At 32.2% G+C, this 21,281-nt stretch overlaps 1 protein-coding gene and 1 long non-coding RNA gene across 3 annotated transcripts; one reads left to right on the top strand and one right to left on the bottom strand.

Annotated features, from left to right (window-relative positions):
• Positions 1–37: 37 nt before the first annotated feature.
• On the top strand, positions 38–16,665 carry LOC148599711 (uncharacterized). Of its 2 annotated transcripts, none has more exons than XM_088557266.1 (2): positions 38–164; positions 10,645–16,665. In XM_088557266.1, exon 2 carries the CDS (start codon positions 10,649–10,651, stop codon positions 12,155–12,157), a length of 1,509 nt encoding a protein of 502 aa, XP_088413392.1. In that variant the 5' UTR covers positions 38–164; positions 10,645–10,648; the 3' UTR covers positions 12,158–16,665. The 2 variants fall into 2 exon arrangements, with proteins under 2 accessions (XP_088413392.1, XP_088413394.1); XM_088557268.1 differs by lacking the exon at positions 38–164 and adding an exon at positions 5,459–5,571.
• On the bottom strand, positions 6,392–9,785 carry LOC148599712 (uncharacterized). Its single transcript, XR_015917669.1, has 2 exons — positions 9,032–9,785; positions 6,392–7,889 (listed from the first exon to the last, which is right to left on the bottom strand). It is a non-coding gene; the product is annotated as an uncharacterized LOC148599712 (long non-coding RNA).
• Positions 16,666–21,281: the final 4,616 nt, after the last annotated feature.

The raw sequence follows: 21,281 nt of genomic DNA, 5'->3' as shown, positions 1-21,281 counted from the left end.
GGAATTGGTTGTACCCTATGAGCTTCCATAACTAATCGTGTGTAATCTGTGGTTATACCAGGAAGTAAAAAGATAACATTCCATACTAAACCAACAGGGCGTTTTCCTGGCTAACGTTCAAATAAGTTAACTTCGTGCTGATTGGGAATACTGACCAGTAAAGAGTAAGATTCACTTTTCCATTCAGCATTTACTTCAGTTCATTGTACCATCTTCTTATATTGTCCGTACTTTATTATTTCATAATTGTTGATAAATATGTCAAGGGTCAAACTTTAAGACTAAGACTAGTTTGTTTCTGTTTCTGTTTTTGTTTTTTTTTTAAATATCAAAACAGAATGAGGTCTGCCACATACAATGTACACACGTTAAATCCATATATAACAAGTATTAATACATGTATATTCAAGTAACAATCCACGTAGAATTCAGGCACTGCCAATGGTAGAAGTGATTCATGATGTAGAATCAAAGTACTCATGTACTAAATCAATTTATATCGATCGTTTTAGCGCCTCAAATATTCGTCGTATTGCAAAATATGGAATAAAAGGAAAGTACGGGAATCGAATTCAAACGTATCTTAACATAAGGTTATTGTTATAAATGGTTAATATTAAACTCACCGTTTCATTTTTTCTTAAATTCACCATTCTGATTATGAAGGACATTTAAAAACACGCACACCAAAATGCATTATAATACACCATAGTAACGTGCCAGTTTGCCTATTGTTCAGGTTCGATATCGGTTTACATGGAATACTCCGATATAGCCCATAATTGAACTACGAACTACTAGTTGACCATTCCCAGTTTCTAAATTTTCAGGACGAAATACAGTTTATCGACCCCCAGGTCGAAACTGTCTGTTAAATAATTCAAATTTAAGGAGGTAGATATAGGGTAAAGGATATAACTCTTACAAATTATCATAACGTTTGTATTCTGCATTTGACATCAATCTCATGTAAGCATCAAGTAACTTGGACTGATTTCATTACGTTTCAAATGAAAGCGTTATATGCTCTGGTGAAATCGAATATGATGCAACCATATCACTGATTGAAGAGGCGTCCCTTACCCCAGCTCTAACTCCTTAAGCGACAAATCATTGAAATAAATCATATTCTTAGAAACGTGTTACACTCAACTATCTTCATTTCTCAGTTGATAAGGTTAATAGCTCAAGTGCTACAAGTTGTTTCATAGACACCTATGTGTCATGTGAAAGCGCTTAGTTTTTGGGCACCTAATCCAGAGACATGTACAATAACATAAACGATAAAGTATTAAAATACTATCACATGGGCTTGCTCCCACTCCCAAATATGCAGTCCGAATAGTATATAACAAGAAAACGGGGATACCAGATTTTGGGGTAACTCGATTCAACTCAACCCCCCTCCCCCCGAATAAAATCAAATATAATTATTACTTATTACTGCCCTGCAAACAACCTAATAAATAAACACAGGTATCACCACCAATATTTATTAATATATAGAGTCGGGCTGCATATTTGATAGTAGGAGCAAGCCCCTGTGATATAATTCCACCAATCATGGCCAAAATAGCAAAATATAATGATTAATCTTGCAAAAAGCAATAATAGCAGACCAAAAAATGGCACAATTCCCACGAAATGCATTATCGAAATTCCTATGCCATCGTCTATGCAAAGTTTCATTTTTATTTGCCATCTCGTAGCTTCCGTTGTCATGAGGCGGTAATCGTAATAAAAATATATTTATGATACAGTTGATGATACGTCAGGATGGTTTTGGGGGTTATGCTACCTTTTTGTAACAAAAATGGGCAAACAATGAGCGGCAAATAAAAGCATGACATCCCTTTCTTTATAATGTTTCTTGACTGGAACCACTGCCTCAAGGCATGCATAAGACAGTTTTCCCAATTAGTACTCGGCATTCATTTTATCATTCCTTTTCTATGATTGAAGACTATTTACAATCTCGCTGGGTTTTCATTTCTAGTTAAACATCAAATGATTTATTATGCATTTAAAAATAAATAGGTAACTTGAATATACTCGTATGTAGTTCCTTTTTTACCTTTAAATGTGGCTATTGTTAACTTATTCATTATTCTTATGTATGTTTAACTGAGCCACTTCACAACGTATAATATTTTCAAATAGTTTCTCCTTCCTACCCAAAACATAATTAATTGTTTTAACGGAGCGTCAGCGACCTATATACATGTATGTGGAATGTAAGATCAGAACTATTAATGGCTAAAATATTCTGACGGAAGTAGACGATTGCACAAGTGCTCCGTCCATCATTGGCATAGACTAAAATCCTATTAATTATAATGATTATTGGGACAATTTCATTATAATTCAATTTCTATATTTAAATAATGGATCTGGTTTGATTGGTTCTGTTATATTTCATTTCTTTCGATTTCGTTCTTCGTTTCGTTTGATGTTATATTGATTTCGTTTCGGACTTCACAGGTACTTCTGTATTGATACGGATTTATTGATAAAACTTTGCGGAAAATTTAAGGATTCAGAAGATTTATTGGTCATTAGGGATCTAACCATGATTCTTTTGAGTTACGCTGGGTTCCTCAGATATGATGAAATAAGTTCTTTACTTTGCAGAGATGTTAAGGTTTTTGATGATTACTTAGTTATTTATATAAACAAATCTAAAACTGATCAATACAGACATGGTAATGAGGTTGTCATTGCGAAAGGTTCAACGGTGGCTTGCCCTTTAAATATGTTTAATAGGTATGTTAAATGCTCGGACATAAATTTGTTTTCTGATTATCATCTGTTCAGACCCATATTTAGGAGCAAGTCCGTATGCAAATTGATTTACAAAAACAAGGAACTGAGTTATACAGCTGCACGTCACAGTATTCTAAACAGGTTGAGGATGATTGACAATAGTTTGAATTTAGGTTTACATTCCATGCGCTCAGGGGGTGCTACAGCAGTTGTTAATTCCAACGTAAATGATAGGTGTTGGAAGAGGCATGGAAGGTGCAGGTCAGATACAAGCAAAGACGGGTACGTTGCCGATTCATTAGAGAAACGATTAGAAGTCAAACACAAAAACTAGGTTTATAGACGCTCTACTTTTTCTTCGGTTCCCCCTATCTTTGTAAGTCTATCTTGTACGGTTGGCTGGTCGGCAAATTAATATTGTCTTAATTTGTTTTTTTTTAGCCCATTTATATATACGAGTATGACTTTACACTTAGAGTGTTAAGGAGGTATTGCTTTGCTGAAGGCAAATAAAGGTATTGCTTTACATAATTTACATGTAAAGATGCGGATTTAATTTTGTTTTACATTTACATGTAAAGGAATGGATTTTGATGCTGCTTTACATTTGCATGTAAAGTTTTGGATTGGAGTACAGAGAATACTAACAAAATGTTTCCTATAGAAATTAATAGTTAATTAGTGACAAGACGTGTCAAGTGGGTACAAGAAAGGTCAAGAATTCGAGAAATTCAAGCGACAATATTTTTTTTTCATTTATAGGCAAAATAAAGTGACATAGGAAAAAATGAGATAATTATTGAAAAAATGAGTTTATTATTTTTAGGAAAATTTAGAAAAAAACGGAAGTCAATTGATACAAATTTAAAATTAAAAAAAAAAAACATATTTTCTCAATTTGACCAATGAACAGTTAGAACAAATTAGATACTACAATTCATAAATAAACTATATCTCTATATATATTAGATTTGATTTGATGTGTTTTCAAATTGATAAAAGTATGGAAACATGTTTTATGTGAAATAACAAAAAGGAAATTACTTGGAAACAATATTCAGTGGTATGATTAAAAGAAAAGGTGATTTTTTTATTCTTTAATGGAAGAAAAAGATAGCAACATGCATTGTTATAGAAGAACTTAGTTCAAAATATATTATAAAATAGGTTATTATCTAGAGAGATATGAAAACTTAAAAATACCAAGATTAGCAATATGCCTTATTCTAAAAAAATTATATGGTCGGAGCTGAGAGGTTAAGGGCATGGCATGGTTCCTCGAGATGTCGACTGCCTCCCCCTCCGACACGTTTTTATGGACAGTCACTATAGTTTTCTTTTCGAGTGACATTTTGGTGTTTGGGGAGTCTGGTGGAGCGGTGGTGGTATTTTCTTGATATGACTCTGGCGTACGTGTATTTTTTTTGTTTTTTGTCCGTGGCCCATCGGACACTGCATGCTTTCGAGGCTGGCCTGGTAAATAAAGATATCAAGTTTTTACTCTTTATTGTCCTAAACGTACACACTGATCAAAATATATTTTTCTAATTATTTAAGCTTAATACTTTTTATACTTTTATTTATTTGATTAATATACTTTTTCGTTTATTTATTTTGATAAATAAGAATTTAATTATTTTGCATTTACTAAGTTGCTTTAAATGGTACTTCAACTAAAAACTTTACTTCTAAAATTCTAATTATAAAAGTTAGAAATAAAATATCAAATTTAGATTGTTCACGTACCTGGTAAATAAAGTTACCGGTAACTCGACATTGTATTAAATTTCTGACAACCGTTTTTTTTTGTTTTTTTTTTTTTTAATATTTTCTTGTTTAAAAGTTATCATTTAAATTTACACAAATAATCCCCTCTCACTGTTATCTTCATTGTGTCTTTTTATATTCAATGAATTTTGATGACATATTTCGAAGTCAGATTTCACGGCCTATTGGAATATCAATGGATCAACAGCAGAATAGTTTTGTGTGATCATGACAAACATAATTTATTACTAATTTCAAGACAACAAACTTAGTTAATATTGAGGTAGCATTTATAATGCAATTTTTTTTAGCATTTTTTTATTTACTTTTTTGGGGGGAGGGTTTCACAGTATTTCTAGTTGATCATATAAATTCATTAAAACATAAGGACAAGTTAAAAAGGCAACTGGCATATCCTGTGCTTTAAAGCGCAGTTGTTTATATATTTTCTTTAATGAAAGAAAAAAAAATATGGCAAAATGCATTGTTATAGAAGAAATTAGTTCAAAATATATGATAAAATGGGTTATTATTTTGAGAGATATGAAAACTGCAAAAATAATACCAAGTTCAGCAATATACCTTATTCTAATAAATGAGAGAATTGAATCTTTATAACATATTTTGAAGTCAGTTTTCCTGTAACTTTATTGATTTATCTCTTTCTTTTTTATTATTTTTCTTTAATGCAAAAAATCTTCCTGAGGCTACTATCATTTTGAAAATATTTCAAACAACCTTTTATCTTCACATTTTTACCTGAAAAATATTCTTTTCCTGGTTTTTAAAACAATATTTTCTTATTCTTTTTTTTTTTGCTTTAAATCAAACACATAAATAAACAATTGTAATTCTCTGTTTAAATGAAAACAAAATTTTCTTTGCGCTATTCGACTTGTTTTTTCTTGTCGCTTTTTGTCACTTCTTGTCGTCAATTAGTGAGACCCGCAGACATACGTCATCATTTAAACAGAAACTCCGCGTCTGTCTGAAAGGCGCAGGAACACCGCTAATTTAAATCCCTGACTGTGTTGCATGTCTGTAAGTCATACAAACATATTGTCCCTCAATAACTGTGTGGATTTTCAAACTTGATATATACGGTTGTGCCAAATTAAGACATGACAGTAACCTTTTGAGATTCGGTGCAGGAGATATAATTTTGTTTTGACCACCACCGATCCCGAAAGGGATTAGACATGCTAGTACTTAAATTAGAGATTCCTGAGAGGTTTAACCTTACTCCTACAACGTAAGAAGTTTGAATTCCGTTCCCCCATACCCCAACTCGTAGGATGGCACCAAGTCAGAAAATAGCTTGCCAGATGGCCTCTAGCTAGGGAGGTCAGTCAAAATATGAAGTATATAGAAAATGTACAAGTTTATATTAGTTTGAAAGAGCCCAAGAAATGTAACTTACTGGTGCAAAAATTTTTAAAATCGGTCAAGGGGTTCAAAAGTTATTACAATTTAAAGTTAAAAATTTTGGTCATTTTTCTTGCGAAGGCAAAAATGTCACATTTTGGGCACTTCTGTGGCCCACATAAGTCAAACAGATAAAGAAATTCATACATTGTGTCTTAATCATTTAAATAAAGCCATTTCATACTTTGATTTAAGCCATTCAGGAAACTTGTATCTTAGATACAAAGAAAATTACACTTTTTTAAAATTGGCAAAAAAACACTTTGGACTTATTTTTTTTTTTGCTATGTGTCAACAGCATCGTGAATTAAAGTGCCATTTTTGGATATTCATATTTGGAAATTGGAAGGTAGTAGAAATCTGATACTTTGCTGTTCTTTCAAGAGTAATCCATTAAACAGAAATAAATAAACAAATATTATGTCAAAACCTCTGATTTGTTTTTCATTGGAATCAGAAACACTGCGGCAGACCCCCTTTTTTTTAAATGCGTTTTTTCAACAAAAAAATACATTTTTGCTTACTAAGAATTCAAAAAAAATATTTAATTTTTTCTGTCACTTGTTTTGTGTGGCAATAAAGTTGCTTGACTTGAAAAATCATGTTTTTCAGCTCAAAAAAAATTTTTGAGGTCGAAAATTTACATTTTAGGGTAAATTTTAGAGCTATTTTCAGTGGAAAAAATGGCGAAAGGTCAGACAAAAAAAGACATTTTGAATTTAAAAGCAGTTTTTAGCACATGACAGTTATTGTTATTGTGATTAAATATGTAAAAACACATTTTTATCAAGAAATAATTGAATTATATTTAAAAACCAACAAGCAAATGTTGAAAAATGGGGGTAAATCGAACATTTTTGAAAATTTCAGATTTAAAAAAAAAAACGCATATTTATGCTTATATTTATCAAAATATCAACCTACCATATACTTATGTGGTACCATTTTAAAGCTTAGAATCTAAGCTATCACATGAAGATACTTTCATCTTATTTTGCTATAAAATGTTTAATGTGGATGAAAATTTGTTAGGCCTATACCTTAAATGAAGCCAGACGATAATCAAAATAAACATACATTTTTCCCGCAAAAAGTGGCAAAATAATATTATATCAAGGTCTGGTCAATTCTAAGATTCCTAATGTAGTCTTGTAATGTTTTCTTGTTTAAATAGGGTCTTTTAACATAATAATAATCTCATTATTATGTTAAAATTGAATAAAATTTCAAAAACAAATGCTGTTTTCCCAAGAAATTGAGAAAATTTTTATGAATACATTGACTTGAACCAATGCGCATCCTTTCACTATGGAACTTTGAAGCCCTAGCTGTTTCCTCATGTGTACTATTATGTACATTAAATGATAATAAACAAAATATCATCATTTGATCAAGTTTAATGAACTTTTCGAAGTTTCCATTTCAGGCCAGAAGGGTTTCTTCACCAGGATCTACTATGTCTGCCAAATCTACAAAAGAGATTATGTACATAAGGACATTACACCTATTAACATCATTTACCTTATCAATTTACTTACAATTAGTTTACTTTCTATTAAATCATAATCTGGTTTGCTAACAATCTGAAAAAATGTAAAACTTTATTTGATGTTGGTTGCTCACAAAGCGGTTGACAAAAGATGTGGCGAGGAGTTAAAAACACCAAACTTCCTTTTCCAGAATAATTATCTTCATTTCAAAACAAGAAGATTGTTTTATAAGGTTATATTAATGTTATGTTAAATAACTTAATATGAATAATTTCGCTGCGTGATCTGTCTGGTTCTTCTATCAAGTGTTGAACTCTCTTACCAATCAGGTTATCGGGTTCAGGTGTGTCTGGAACTACCCTACTTACTGTACCCCACATGGTCCTACCTCAGACTCAGTCCATATTCGTCTCATAGCATAGCCCACTATGCTGCTCAGGCCATCTGAAATAAACAAGTAGTGGAATTCAATGAATATGTACTGTGAGGCAGTTTTAAAGCAGAGTCTAAACACAAAACTAATCGACAGTTCATGTAAGTAATATATGATTCAAATGTAAATGCTTATTTATTACCATAATTAAAAGACTCAAAAGTTTTATTATTAAAATAAATAAAGCTACTAAACTAAATCAAAGTATAAAAACTAACTTACCATGACTTCGAAACATCTCCAGAACTCAACAAAATGAAACTAAAATGATGAAAAACAAACAGAAAATAAAACTAAATCATAATAAAATTTACATCAGTGTTTACTTTTTATATGACAAAATAAAATAAATATTTAGGCAGCCTGTTTACTAATACTTTCTTCTGAAATAAATCAATAATTAGAAGAAAAAACAATAGTACAAGTATGTTTCATATACATACAACAAAAGATTGGTATTATGAGTCAATCAATGTGATCCTAAAAAGGCCAAAAAAATATTAAACCATAATTAATTAAAATTTAATGATAAATAATGTATATTACTAGGATTTTAAACCTTTTCCAAGCAATTGTACATGTATATGAATATTAAATAAGTAGAGCATCTACAATCCTCTAAAAAATGAATATGTAAGTTAGCTGTTAAAAATTGTACAGTATGAATATATAAAGTAAACTTAAGAAGATGCAGTTAAAATGAATATAAAGAAGGTTTATGCTTAAACATGTGAGTTTCATATAAATTGGGCACTACATATAAATTAAAATTGAATTATCAAGGAAATTAAATGCAATATGTGCAAATTCTCCCAACCAATAGAAAAAAGCTAGGTAAAATACAGAGACTTCCGATAATATAGGAAAGTCGATAAAGTCCGAAAGATTTTGAATGGATTGCAATCAAACGTTGGGAGAATTTACCTCATTACATATTCATCGTTTAATAAAAATGTTATGGAAACATATTCCAACTAATGCTAAATGAGAGTAATCTTTTTTAAGTCAGCTCATGCAGAATCAAACGAAAATCAGACCTTCCAAGAAGGTGAATATAGTTTTTAAGCTTGCAGATGATAAAAGGTCATTCTAGAATTTGACCTTACGGAAACAGGGCGATTAGGCTTATATTAGACATAATTTAGGTACTTACCGTAAGTGATTGGCCTCCATGGCCTAGGTCCATCGTTGTCTGCACCACCAGTCAAAAATCCGTCCAGAAAACAGTCGGTAAAAGGCATTTATCCACGAGTGTTCGAAAATCTTAACAGAAGCTATGGCGGATCAGTAACATCCGGTTAGCAAGAACGATAACCGGTCCCGCTTTAATTTTTGTGAAAACCACGCCCTGACCACCCTAATATCCAATCGATTCCGCAAGCTATTATTGTTTTTCTTCTGAAACCAGGGTTACGGATGAACGCAGAAAGGATTAAATTTTCGGAATCCGACTGTCAGTGCATTCCGGGTACGCAAAAACTATTTATTTTCAACATGTTTTTCCTTAAAATTACGTAAAAAATATGTTTTGTAACAAAAAAATTAGCCTGACAACCGGATTATCAAAATTGAAGATATTTCCAAAAATTTAAGCCATAAATGAAGAAAATCGGTCCAGTAATAGCTTGCGGAATGAATTTTGAAATAGGTATGATCTTTGACACATAGTTTTTCAGGCGGCCATTTTTCTCAAAGTATCGTCACTTCAAACGTTTGTACCAAATGACCATCAACTCCAATAACAATGAAAGTTGTATATTTAGAAAGAGAAATGTCTCATCTTCAATTACATATATTTTTTATTGTCATGCAATGGATTTTTAACCATTTTCTAACGTGTTAAAGTTGACTCAAAATTGAGAATTTTGCACTCGCAAGAATATCGATAAACGCACTACCGACCTCCCTACTCTAGCATTGCTGGAGTAGGTTTAACCTGTGTATTCACAACTTTGGATTTTTTTAACGGAAAACAAGGGCTTAATATACATGTACGCACAGACGTTTGAACATTAGTGACAAATAGCAAGAAAAGAGTCAAATATTGCTACTTGTCGCTACAATTAAAACGACTGATGTACGTATCTGCAAAGTCAGATCAAAAGGCTTAGTATTTTGACCACTCCGCTCCATGAGGGTTTACCCACTGTATGAATAGTAATCAAGGGAACCAAGGTTCTAGCAGAAATCAAATGAAAGTAATACAGTGACAAAGACAAGACACGGAAAACAGACATATACCAAAAAAAAAAAGAACATGAAGTACATGTAACTAAAATAATACATACAAAGTAGGTTAAGTGTCCTCTGCTTTTCTAGAAACACCCGCCGAGTTGCTCATAAAAGCACAGGGTAGTTGAAAGATGAAAGGTTTATATAAACTCATTCTATGATTTGATAAAAAAAAAATCGGTAATAAGCTGAATCCACCACCGTCAAAAGAAAAAAATATCGTCCGTGCCAAATCACAAAATAATAGTTCAAGCTACGTTTCGCAGCACAGCTGTATGTAACTGATTTTAACCTGTATGAAAGGTCTAAACTCCTTCAAAAGTCGATAAAAAAATACATTTTGTAACAAGCTTTATCTGCTTTTGGATTTGACGCTGGAGAAATTTGTTTGCTTTGACCACCAACATCAAAACAAAAAAATATAACCAATGCCAAATCCCAAAAAGAGATTATACTAAGCTATATATAATTGATTTTAAGAGAATTGTCTCCTGGACTAAAATTAAAATTCATAGTTTTCTCTTTATATTGCAGAAAAATGGCATCATTCATCAACAAAAAAATTCAACTCGACTGTGAAGAACACAAGCAAAGATATCAATATTACTGTAGATCTCATGACTCTGTTATTTGTCAAAAATGTCGACTGGAGTCCCATAAAAAGTGTAAAGACACTTTAGATATAGAAGATGTCATCTGTAAAGTAAAATCATCTGCAGTTTTCGAGGATTTGTGGACCAATATAAAAACAAATCATGAAGCTGTCTTGAATGCAATCATTGATAGGGAAGAAAATGTGAAAAAACTACAGAAAAAGAAGGAAAAACTATCAACTGAGGTGAAAAAAAAAACAAAAAATCTTATTGATCAAATTAAGAAACTAGAAAACAAAACACTATCAGAGTTAGAGTCAGTTGTAAATGAAAATATAAATGAAGTCAAAGCCACCACAAAAATCCTGGAATCAAATAAAAGAAAACTTGGTGAATTATTGGAACAGGAGGAACTCATTAAGAAACAGGCATCAAATTTCGAAACATTCATTGCAACAAAACAAATGGAGAGAGAAGTTGAAGAATCAGAAGAAATCTTACACAAATTATATGAAAAAGGAGCCATGGATAATACAGACATAGAAATGAATGAAAACATCACAGCAGACGACACAATTTTTGGAATAAAAACTCTGTGTGACATTAAAGTATCAAAAGAAAAAAATACAACATCCATAGACATAAACAAACCAAACATAGGTCAGGCAGAGGTGAAGACAAGATTCCCCAGACAACTGACACTTAAACAACAGTTTACAGCACGTCAAGGTTTGTATCTTGGTTGTTGTACGCTGCCTAATGGACTCCTGGTGTTGACTGATGGGGACAATGGTGTAGTAAACATACTACACAGTAATGGTCAACACAAATCATCAGTCAGATTTAATGGAGGAAGACCACAGGATGTAACAGTCATCAATGAGAACCATGTTGCTGTTTCTAATCCTCTCCATAAAACAATCTCCATCATAGATGTAGACAGGAGTAAAATCATTAAAACACTTCAGATAAAGAGTGATGTCAGTGGAATTACACATAGTGATGGACATTTATACTTCTGTGTACCTAAGGTAGGAATCCGAAAAATTAATATAGATACAGAAAAAATAGACAAACTCCATGATGACCAGACTGTTTATAATTATTCATATATAGACACAGATGGCAACAGAATATGTTATACCTGTCCTCACAAAAACAACGACACAGTTACTGTCTTAGATTCTGACCTCAGAGTTATCTTTACATTCAAGGATCACAATACAATGTCATATCCTCTTGGAATATCAATGGATGAACAGCAGAATATTTTTGTGTGTGATTATGGCAGACATAATTTATTACTAATTTCAAGGGACGGAGATAAACATGAAGTTGTAGTCGGTAGAGATGATGAGTTGTATTACCCTCGGTGTGTACATTATGATAAAGTGACTCATCATCTCACTGTTGTTGATGACAATAAGGTGGTCAGGATATTTACTGTATATTGACTTTTGATGGAGAACCAACACTGAGATAAACAAATTATTGAGATTAATTAGATTTCAAGGTAAGAAAACATTTCCACCTTTTTCTTAATTGTCAGACATAAATAAACATGTGATAATTAACTTGATTAAAAGAAAAGAAACATGATTTAATTTTTTGACTTTATTTTTTATATGTATACTCGATATCACCTCAGCCTGTTTGAAGTTTTTTTTTTAATTATCTTTTAAATTACTCATAAGTTCTTTTTAAAAAATTGCCATTTTATTCATGTCGTTCTGTACTACAACTTTCATACAAATATTTTTCGTTCTTACCTCCGAGATCGAAATATTTCCATATTTATTTTTTATGAGAATTTTGCATTGAGCGTATTGCTTATCCGCCATCTTGTTTCTATGGATATTTTGAAATGTTCCCTATTTTATCACAATTGAAGAGCTGAAATACCATGATTTCCCGCCACATTTCTGGTTCCCTGTCAATTGAATACTATATGTGGTAATTTATATATTAGGTACCAGTTGTAACATTTTCATTCGGAACTTCTGGTTTTTCTTCCTTAAATGTAAATAGCAGAAATATGATACAATTAAAAAAAATAAAAACAGGCTGAGGTGAATTCGAGTATATAAGGTTTGTTTTTCTAAAGTGATTTTAATAATATCAGACATTTCCACCTTTTCTTTTAATTGTCAGACATAAATAAACATGCATTTGTTCATATGATATTAACTTGATTAAAAGAAAAGAGACATGATTTAATTTTTCGACTTTATTTTCAAAATCTTAACAATATTTGACAGAACTTTCTACTTTTATCTTGGCATAAGATTACAAAAATATGATAATTATTAACTTATAAAAAATCTTTCAAATAGTTCAGAAATTTCATATTGAGTACAGTGTAAAATAAATTTAATTTATATTTTTTTATCAATCAGTGTTGGTCTTCATCAAGATTGTCAAATACATGTACATGTACTTACATGTAGATGTGTCATCATTGAAAATAATTTTTGCTTTTTGTTGTATGTATTTGCTTTTTGATGTTTCTAAATAAATGAAATTTTCTCGTTTGAAAACTGAAAATAATTAAAATTAAAAATGTTGATTTTTAAGTCAGTTGTTGTAAATATATATGTACATGTATGTGTATTTGATTTTATATATTTAGCACTAATAGGGGCGGATGGAGAAATTATGAAAAAGGGGAGGGGTGCCAGGTTATTATTTGCTCATTAAGGTCCATAGATTACAAAAATTAATAATTATTTTGGTGGGGGGGGGGGTTACACCCTGAACCCCTGGATCCGCCACTGTAATTATGTTAACACCTATACCTGTATTTTATAATTAGTTCAAATTTAATGAATGATTCATGTGAGGAACAATGCCAGTTCGTGTATTTATGACTAATAAGATTATAACATGTATATGTAGTTTGAATGGTGCATTTAGAATGATTTGGTGTTTTTTTTTCTCTTGATGGGCTAAGACAATATTAATTTATTAAACAAATTCAGATTTAAAAATAAATAAAATATGTTTAATCTATAATGATTTAAGTTATCAGAAATCTTTATAACAATTTCAGAAATTATCTTTTTATTCTAAGAAATGTTTTTCAGAAACATGTTTTAATTTACTGACTTAATTATCTTTAATAACTTATTTACATAAATGTTATACATTTTGCAATTAACTTAATTAAAAATCTTTAAAGAAAATAATACAAAATTAGTTTATTTAGTAAAATGATTGATTTTTTTGGAAATTATTTTATATTTCTTTCTTAATAAGTCTTGGTCTTCATCAAGTTTTTCAAATACATGTATCTAGATGTGTCATCAGTGAAAATCTGTTCACTTCATTGTTGTTGTACATGTATATAGTTGTATTTATCATTTTCATGTTTCTATCTTTGATTTAGTCATACTCATATGATTTAAGAAATATTTATTTGTTATTTTTCATGAATCAATTCATTATATCAATGATATATTTTTAAAAAAAATTTAAATACATTTCTTCATGTACATGTATATTCTTTGAAAAGACTCTTTAAAACAATGAACATTTTAGGCACTGTAAACAAATATAACTTATTGTAGTTATAAATATTATGAATACATGTACACTTATGTATCTTTTTAATGACTCATTATAAAAACAATACTTTCAAAAAATTAAAATGAAACTGTAAAAGAAGTAGTATGTAAAAACATGTACTGTACTTAATTTTTATTTTTATCCAGGATTTGAATTGTTTTACAAGACATTTCACCTTCAACTTTGGCAACTTGTGATATCCTTGTACATGTGCATGCAAGTCAAATTTAATTTTTTTTTAATTTAAATACATTTCTTCATGTACTGTACATTTATAAATCCTTCTGAAGTTACATGTATATTCATTTTTTTTCTTGAAATTTTAAATATTTTTGACTTTAAGTAAATAAACTGGAAATTATTTTCACTAATTGTAAATACATGGAGATTTCTTCAATACTTACCATGTGTACAGTACATCATCTACGTTTAAATGTAATTTTTATCAGTATATAAATGTACATGGCATGAGTAGAATGCACATTTATTTATTTACAATATTTGTTTATTTTTCATTTTTATTTTTTTTTTGTAAATATATATGTTTCGTTTTCGTGTGTATGTACAATGTACTTACAGAGTTGGATTGAGAAATTTTAAAAAAGGGGAGTCTCCCAAGGGCACTCAGGTCATTATTTGCTCATTGGATATTTTGAATGAAGATACATGTAACACAAATTTTCCACCACCCCATGAACCCCCTGGATACCCACTGTAAATATGTTTACATCAATTATTTATAATTCAATTCCACCAAAGTCTGACAATTTAATAGGAAATCTCAAGTGACTTGTTAACAAGGCTTTTTCCTGAGATGGATAAACCCAGTTTTTATTTTAGAACTAATGAGGCCTAGCCTTATGGAATTACATGTTCATGTACATTGAACAGTAGAATGATTTGGAATTTATCTTCTGATACACTAGGAACAATATTCGTGTATACATGTAGATGGCCAAGGCATGGTGGAAGTTGGTTTTAAACACTTAGTGAATTTGGATTTTCCGATAATGGGCGAATCCAACATATTTTATCATGATCAATATGGATATTAATGACAAACCTAATATTTAATGTCCATCAAAAATGTGACACATTACAATAGAGTCTGTGGAATATGTATTCATCTTCAGGATGCAGTCAACATGGACTATTTAAAGATTGCTTATAGTTCAAGCGACTTTGCCAATTCACGGAGTCTTTAATTATGTACTCTGCCAATATGGATTATCGCATGAAAGGCAGACTATTTGGATTCTTTTTTTAAGATGGAATTATTTTCTCTAGTTGTAGAACTAAGCTATCGAAGGTTTTTCATGTATTATACATTGTGTCTTGATTATTTGTTTGAACTTGCACTTCAGCATGTTGAAGAGTGAAGTTAATAACTTATAAAATACATGTACATGTAGTGTTCATTTGTAATTATTCATTCAGTTGTAGAGATTTCCAAATTTAAAAACATTATTGGTAATTGGCTAAATTGGAAAAAATTGTTATCAGGCAAAAAAAAAAATACATGTCAATATTACTTCTTTTTTATTTTAACACCACACCACAGTGCACTTGAAAAGCATACAATTTTGGTATGGTGAGTTATAATCTCAGTGAAATGCACACAAAATGAACATTTCAAGGGCAGCTAATTCTGTCAAAAATTTATTTTTTCTGACATTCTCTTAAAAAATTATTCTGAACAAATCTATTGATGTAGAGATCAAAGTATAATCTTTTCAAATAAAGAAAGTATCCTTGAGTAAAATTATTCTGTCATATTTGTGGGTTATGGACATGCATTTTTCCTGATTTAAAACTTACACTTAATTATTTAGTATCAACAGAGATCCAGTCCAATGATATTAATTCTAAAGTACATTGTATTACATTGTACAGGTAGTTCTAAGGGAGATAATCCATTTTGCTTCCATGTCAATGCTGTCCATCATTCATCAGTAGTAAAATTTTGTTTCTGTGAACAAACAAGGGTTTGAATCATCAAGATTTTTTTCATAGTGGGGACTTTTATTGTTTTTGTTTTTTTTTCTTTGTTCTTTTTTGTACACTTTATTACAATATTTTAACAACATTTACCACTTAATGTTTTTGTAATTTTTTTTAATGCTATAGAAGTTAAAGTTCTAAAATTACTATTGCAGTAACTTGTATGTCAATTTTGATCATGTGTAAATTAAATATGCTTTCAATTCAAAATTACTGCGAAACATTAGCAAGCCATTGCAGTCCTCCATATTAGAAGAGAAGAGTTATTGTTACAGAATTTTTTCAAGTATCCAGAATTTTACTTCTAATTCAAGCAAATTTGATATTTTTTGTGTAAATTGCCATGTAATAGTATTCAGACTGCTGGTGTAAAAAAAAATAAAACATTTTACGAAAATCTCTTTTCTTTGCCCTTAAGGGCTAGTTTTAATGTCTTGGCCTGTCTCTGGCCATTTTCTGAAGATGTTCCCATGATGGGTTAATTTTGCGCATTTCCAACACAATGGTATGACGCCATGTTATCTCTTCTTGGCTTTAACTCTAGTGTCAATGGAAGGGCTGTTAAAGTGTTGTCTTGTTGATGTTTTGTCAAGATATGTCCAATTTATCGCTACCATATGATGATGGTATGTTTCATGCCTTCGTGATTGTATCTACTAAAGAGGTCATGTCTTCCTGATTGTATCTACTAAGGAGATCCATGTTGGAGGCCTTATTAAAGAGGGTTCCTTTCAATTTCACTAGTATAACAACATTTTACACAAGAAAAGTTTGAAACAGATAATTAACTATGGTGGAATAATGGTATCATGCTGTCGTCAGTTCGTTATTGTTGTCTGCCATCGAATAATGGTATCATGCTGTTGTCCGTTTCTTTATTGTTGTCTGTGGTGGAATAATGATATGCTATAGTCAGTTTCGCCATTGTTGTCTGAGGTGGAATAATGGTACTACACTCTAACCATTGTCGTCTGCGGTGGAATATTGGTATGCTGTCGTCAGTTTCGTCATTGTTGTCTGTAATGGAATAATGATATGCTATAGTCAGTTTCACCATTGTTGTCCGAGGTGGAATAATGGCACCACGCTATTGCCAGTTTGGTCATTGTCGCCTGCGGTTGAATAACGGTATCATGCTGTTCTCAGTTCCTCTTTGTCGTCCGTGGGGGAATAATGGTACAAGTCGTCAGTTTCAGCATTGTTGTCTGCGGTGGAATAATGGTATAAGTTATAGTCAGATTCGTCATTGTTGTCTTGTGGTGGAATAATGGTACTACGCTCTCATCATGTCATCATTGTCGTCTGCGGTGGAATAATGGTATCACGCTTGTCGTCTGTTCATCATTGTTTTCTGTATTTGAATAATAGCATCATGCTGTCGTTATTGTTGTCTGCAGTGGAATAATGACATCATGCTGTCGTCATTGTTGACTGCGGTGGAATAATGATATGCTATAGTCAGTTTCGTCATTGTTGTCTGTGGTGGAATAATGGTACTACGCTCTCATCATTGTCGTCTGCGGTGGAATAATGGTATCACGCTTGTCGTCAGTTCGTCATTGTTATCTGTATTTGAATAATGGTATCATGCTGTCGTCAGTTTCGTCATTATCGTCTGCGGTGAAATAATGGTATCATGCTTTAGTCAGTTTCATCATTGTTGTCTGTGGTGGAATAACGGTACCATGCTGTCGTCAGTATCTTTGTCGTCTGTGGTGGAATAATGGTATCATGATGTCAAGTTTCATCATTGTTGTCTGTGGTGGATTAATGGTTTAAACAATGGTCAGTTTCGTCATTGTCTGGTGGAATAATGGTACTACGCTCTCATCAGTGTCGTCATTGTCGTCTGTGGTGGAGTCATGGTATTAATCTCGTCAGATTCGTCATTGTTGTCTCCGGTGGAATATTGGTATCCTGCTATAGTCATTTTTGTCATTGTTGTCTGTGGTGGAATAATGTTACTACGCTCTCATCAGTGTCGTCATTGTCGTCTGTGGTGGAGTAATGGTATTAATCTCGTCAGTTTCGTCATTGTTGTCTCCGGTGGAATAATGGTATCCTGCTATAGTCATTTTTGTCATTGTTGTCTGTGGTGGAATAATGTTACTACGCTCTCATCAGTGTCGTCATTGTCGTCTGCGGTTGAATAATGATATCATACTGTCTTCAGTTTCGTCATTGTTGTCTGCGGTGGAATAATGACATTATGCTATCGTCATTGTTGACTGCGGTAGAAAAATGATATGCTATAGTCAATTTCATCATTGTTGACTGCAGTGGAAAAATGGTATCATGCTGTCGTCAGTTGTCGTCTGTAGATTTTTCATGTTAGTATACATTGGGTGTATCGATTTTCATGAAATTAAACCACAAAAGAAAGCCTGGGATTGATTTTAGGGGTTTCAACTTGAACTAATTACGAATGAGGGATCAGAAACAAACATTTCCCTGTTTTGCAGATAATAGCTTGAGTAAAGATGAATGGATCTTATAAATGAGCCTCAAGGTGACATACCTATCCTTAAAAGAAAGGCTTTTTGATTGTGGGGTTGTGCTTATTGAGCAATAAAGGCCAAAACAGGGACTTTGGGATCAAGTTCTTTTCCTGGCTAATTGCTATTAAAATTGAGATCTGTATCAAGCTTGGAAAGCGCGTAAACTTTTGGCCCTATTTTTCATGATTATACATCTGCATTCTAATCAAGCATTGCCCTGCGAAGCATTTCTTTTGCTTAATATGAAAGTAAGACACAGACAATTTTCTTTTTGAAGGGGCTCGGATTTAATGTTGAGTTAATTTTTGCCCACACACGAAAAGTATTTCTTTTTTTCAGCAGCAGCCGTAGTTAAAAATTGTATTTGAATATCTATATTGTTAAGGGATGGTGGAAATATTAAACAATATTAATAAATTTTTTTAATCAATGACTGAGTAAAATACTTATGGCTAAAATTTGGAGTAATCTTATTTTTTCCGTAACAAACCAAGCCCCCCCGTCAGTACAAAAAAATGTTATGTGCCTAACAATTGGTACAAGAAACAGATTAAAGGGAAATCTATTAGACTAAGAAGACAAACTTATCAAAAGGGTGGCTCACATGGAACTATAGCATGTGAGTTGAGATAGCACCCGTGAACACCCCCCACCCTAATCAACTAAACTATGATTTTCAGGTACCCTTATACCTCCCATTTCCGAATCTTTTTGACACTAAGATAAACTGAAGCATTTTTGTATTTTTTGGCAAATTTTAATACCTTTCTGAGGCAAAAATCAATTTTTAATTTTTTTTTCTACTCAATTCTTCTTCCATGTCTTCCTTTTATGCTGAATTGCTGATAAACAATAATCACCTGTCATAATGAAGATTGATTTTGCTATTAACACAGAGAAAAGTCAAATTTTTCACTTCACTTTAAAAAAAAGTTTGACACAAAACTAAGATGGTTTCATATACGGTGATTCCCGTGCAGGTCCGGGTGTTAAAAGAATAGGCCTGCTGCAGCCCTAAGCTTGTCGTATAAGGCGACTAAATAGTGCTCAGAAACCTAGCCGGGGGCTAGGCGCTCTGCCCACAGAGCAACTGAGATGTGTGCCCCAGGTGGTGGAATGGGGTACCCCTGGCGTGTTGCATGCTGGGGTTGTCAGGCTATAATACGGAAAACCTGACCGCAAACCATAGTGCTGCGCCGTGTTGGGAAAGATGCCACGTTCCTCGCACGTTAAAGAACCCTGCTGTGGTATTCGATAGGAGTAGGAACCTTTGCGCTCCGCCACAGGAGGCTAAATTGCCCGACCTTACCCATCCCCCCTTTTTCCAGTGGCAATCAAACTTTGTCGACCCTATTATCCTTGTGACCCATCCTTTTTTTTCATTTCATGTTCATTTTATCATCCATTTCATGTTCATTGTCTGAATATAGCTGACATATTGCTGCTCGGACGTTAAACCCCAACAAACAAACAAACAAACATATACGGTGAAACCTGTCTATACCAAACACTTTTTTTAAAGGCTTTATACTTTATATCAGTGTAAATGTACATTTTGGAACCTTAGAAAACCAACCATCTATACAAGTCTGAACGGAGCCAGTTTTAAATTTGAAATATATAGGTCTAGATAGATTTCTCACTATGTAGTTTTAATAAAATAATGCTCATAGATAAATAAATATTGTGACATTCCTTCGTCAGTTCATTTTGTGCCTTAAACAGCTTGCCCGAAACCTGAAACTAGTAAAACCTGACAGGTTATTGAAACATGTGAGAGTTTCAGTTGTGTTATCAAGAAAAAATTACTGAAATTGATTGTTCAATTAGTAGCTAATTGAGTTAATAGCACAGATTGTTAGTTGCACTGTTTGTTTGTGTAATATGTGAATTGTAATGTAAATTGTCATATCAAATGGCCTAAACCCTACAGATTTGGAAAGCCTTAACCACTTCTGAGTTTATTACACTGAAAAAAATACATCAGAAATGTAACAAGATGATCCTCACGGGTTATACTTCAACCCCCCCCCCCCGAAGAAAAAAGGTCAGGCTGGTCTTAAAAAAAGGAGGCTTAGGCTGGTCTTAAAAAAAGGGTTAGGCTGGTCTTTAAAAAAGAGGTTTTGGCTGGTCTTTAAAAACAAAATTAGGGTAGTCTAGTCTTAAAAAAGGAAGGTCTAAATATATTTTAGAATGCTCAAGAGGTCAAGCTGATCTTACATTTGTCTTTAGAAAGGGAGAGTCGAAATCCATTCTGGAAGATTGAAGAGTAGAAATTCTATGGTAGGTCCCCAGTTGCTCAATCTACGGATGATGATGAAATGCCATAATCTCAAACAACCCCATGCACATAGTACTGGAAGATGATATATACACAGTCAAGATGAACATGGAACAATTGAGATGAAAGCAGACTTTGATTCCATCTGACAAATTCTTCAATGCCACTAGAGATACAAAGTCCTGAAAAAGAAGAACAAGAATAAGAATGCTGTACTTCCATGCATAAAATCTG

Source organism: Perna viridis, chromosome 13, assembly GCF_037379345.1.
Source record: "Perna viridis isolate PV_CMFRI_1.1 ecotype Kerala chromosome 13, ASM3737934v1, whole genome shotgun sequence".
NCBI lineage: Eukaryota > Metazoa > Mollusca > Bivalvia > Mytilida > Mytilidae > Perna > Perna viridis.
This window is presented reverse-complemented; position numbering and strand designations above follow the sequence as displayed.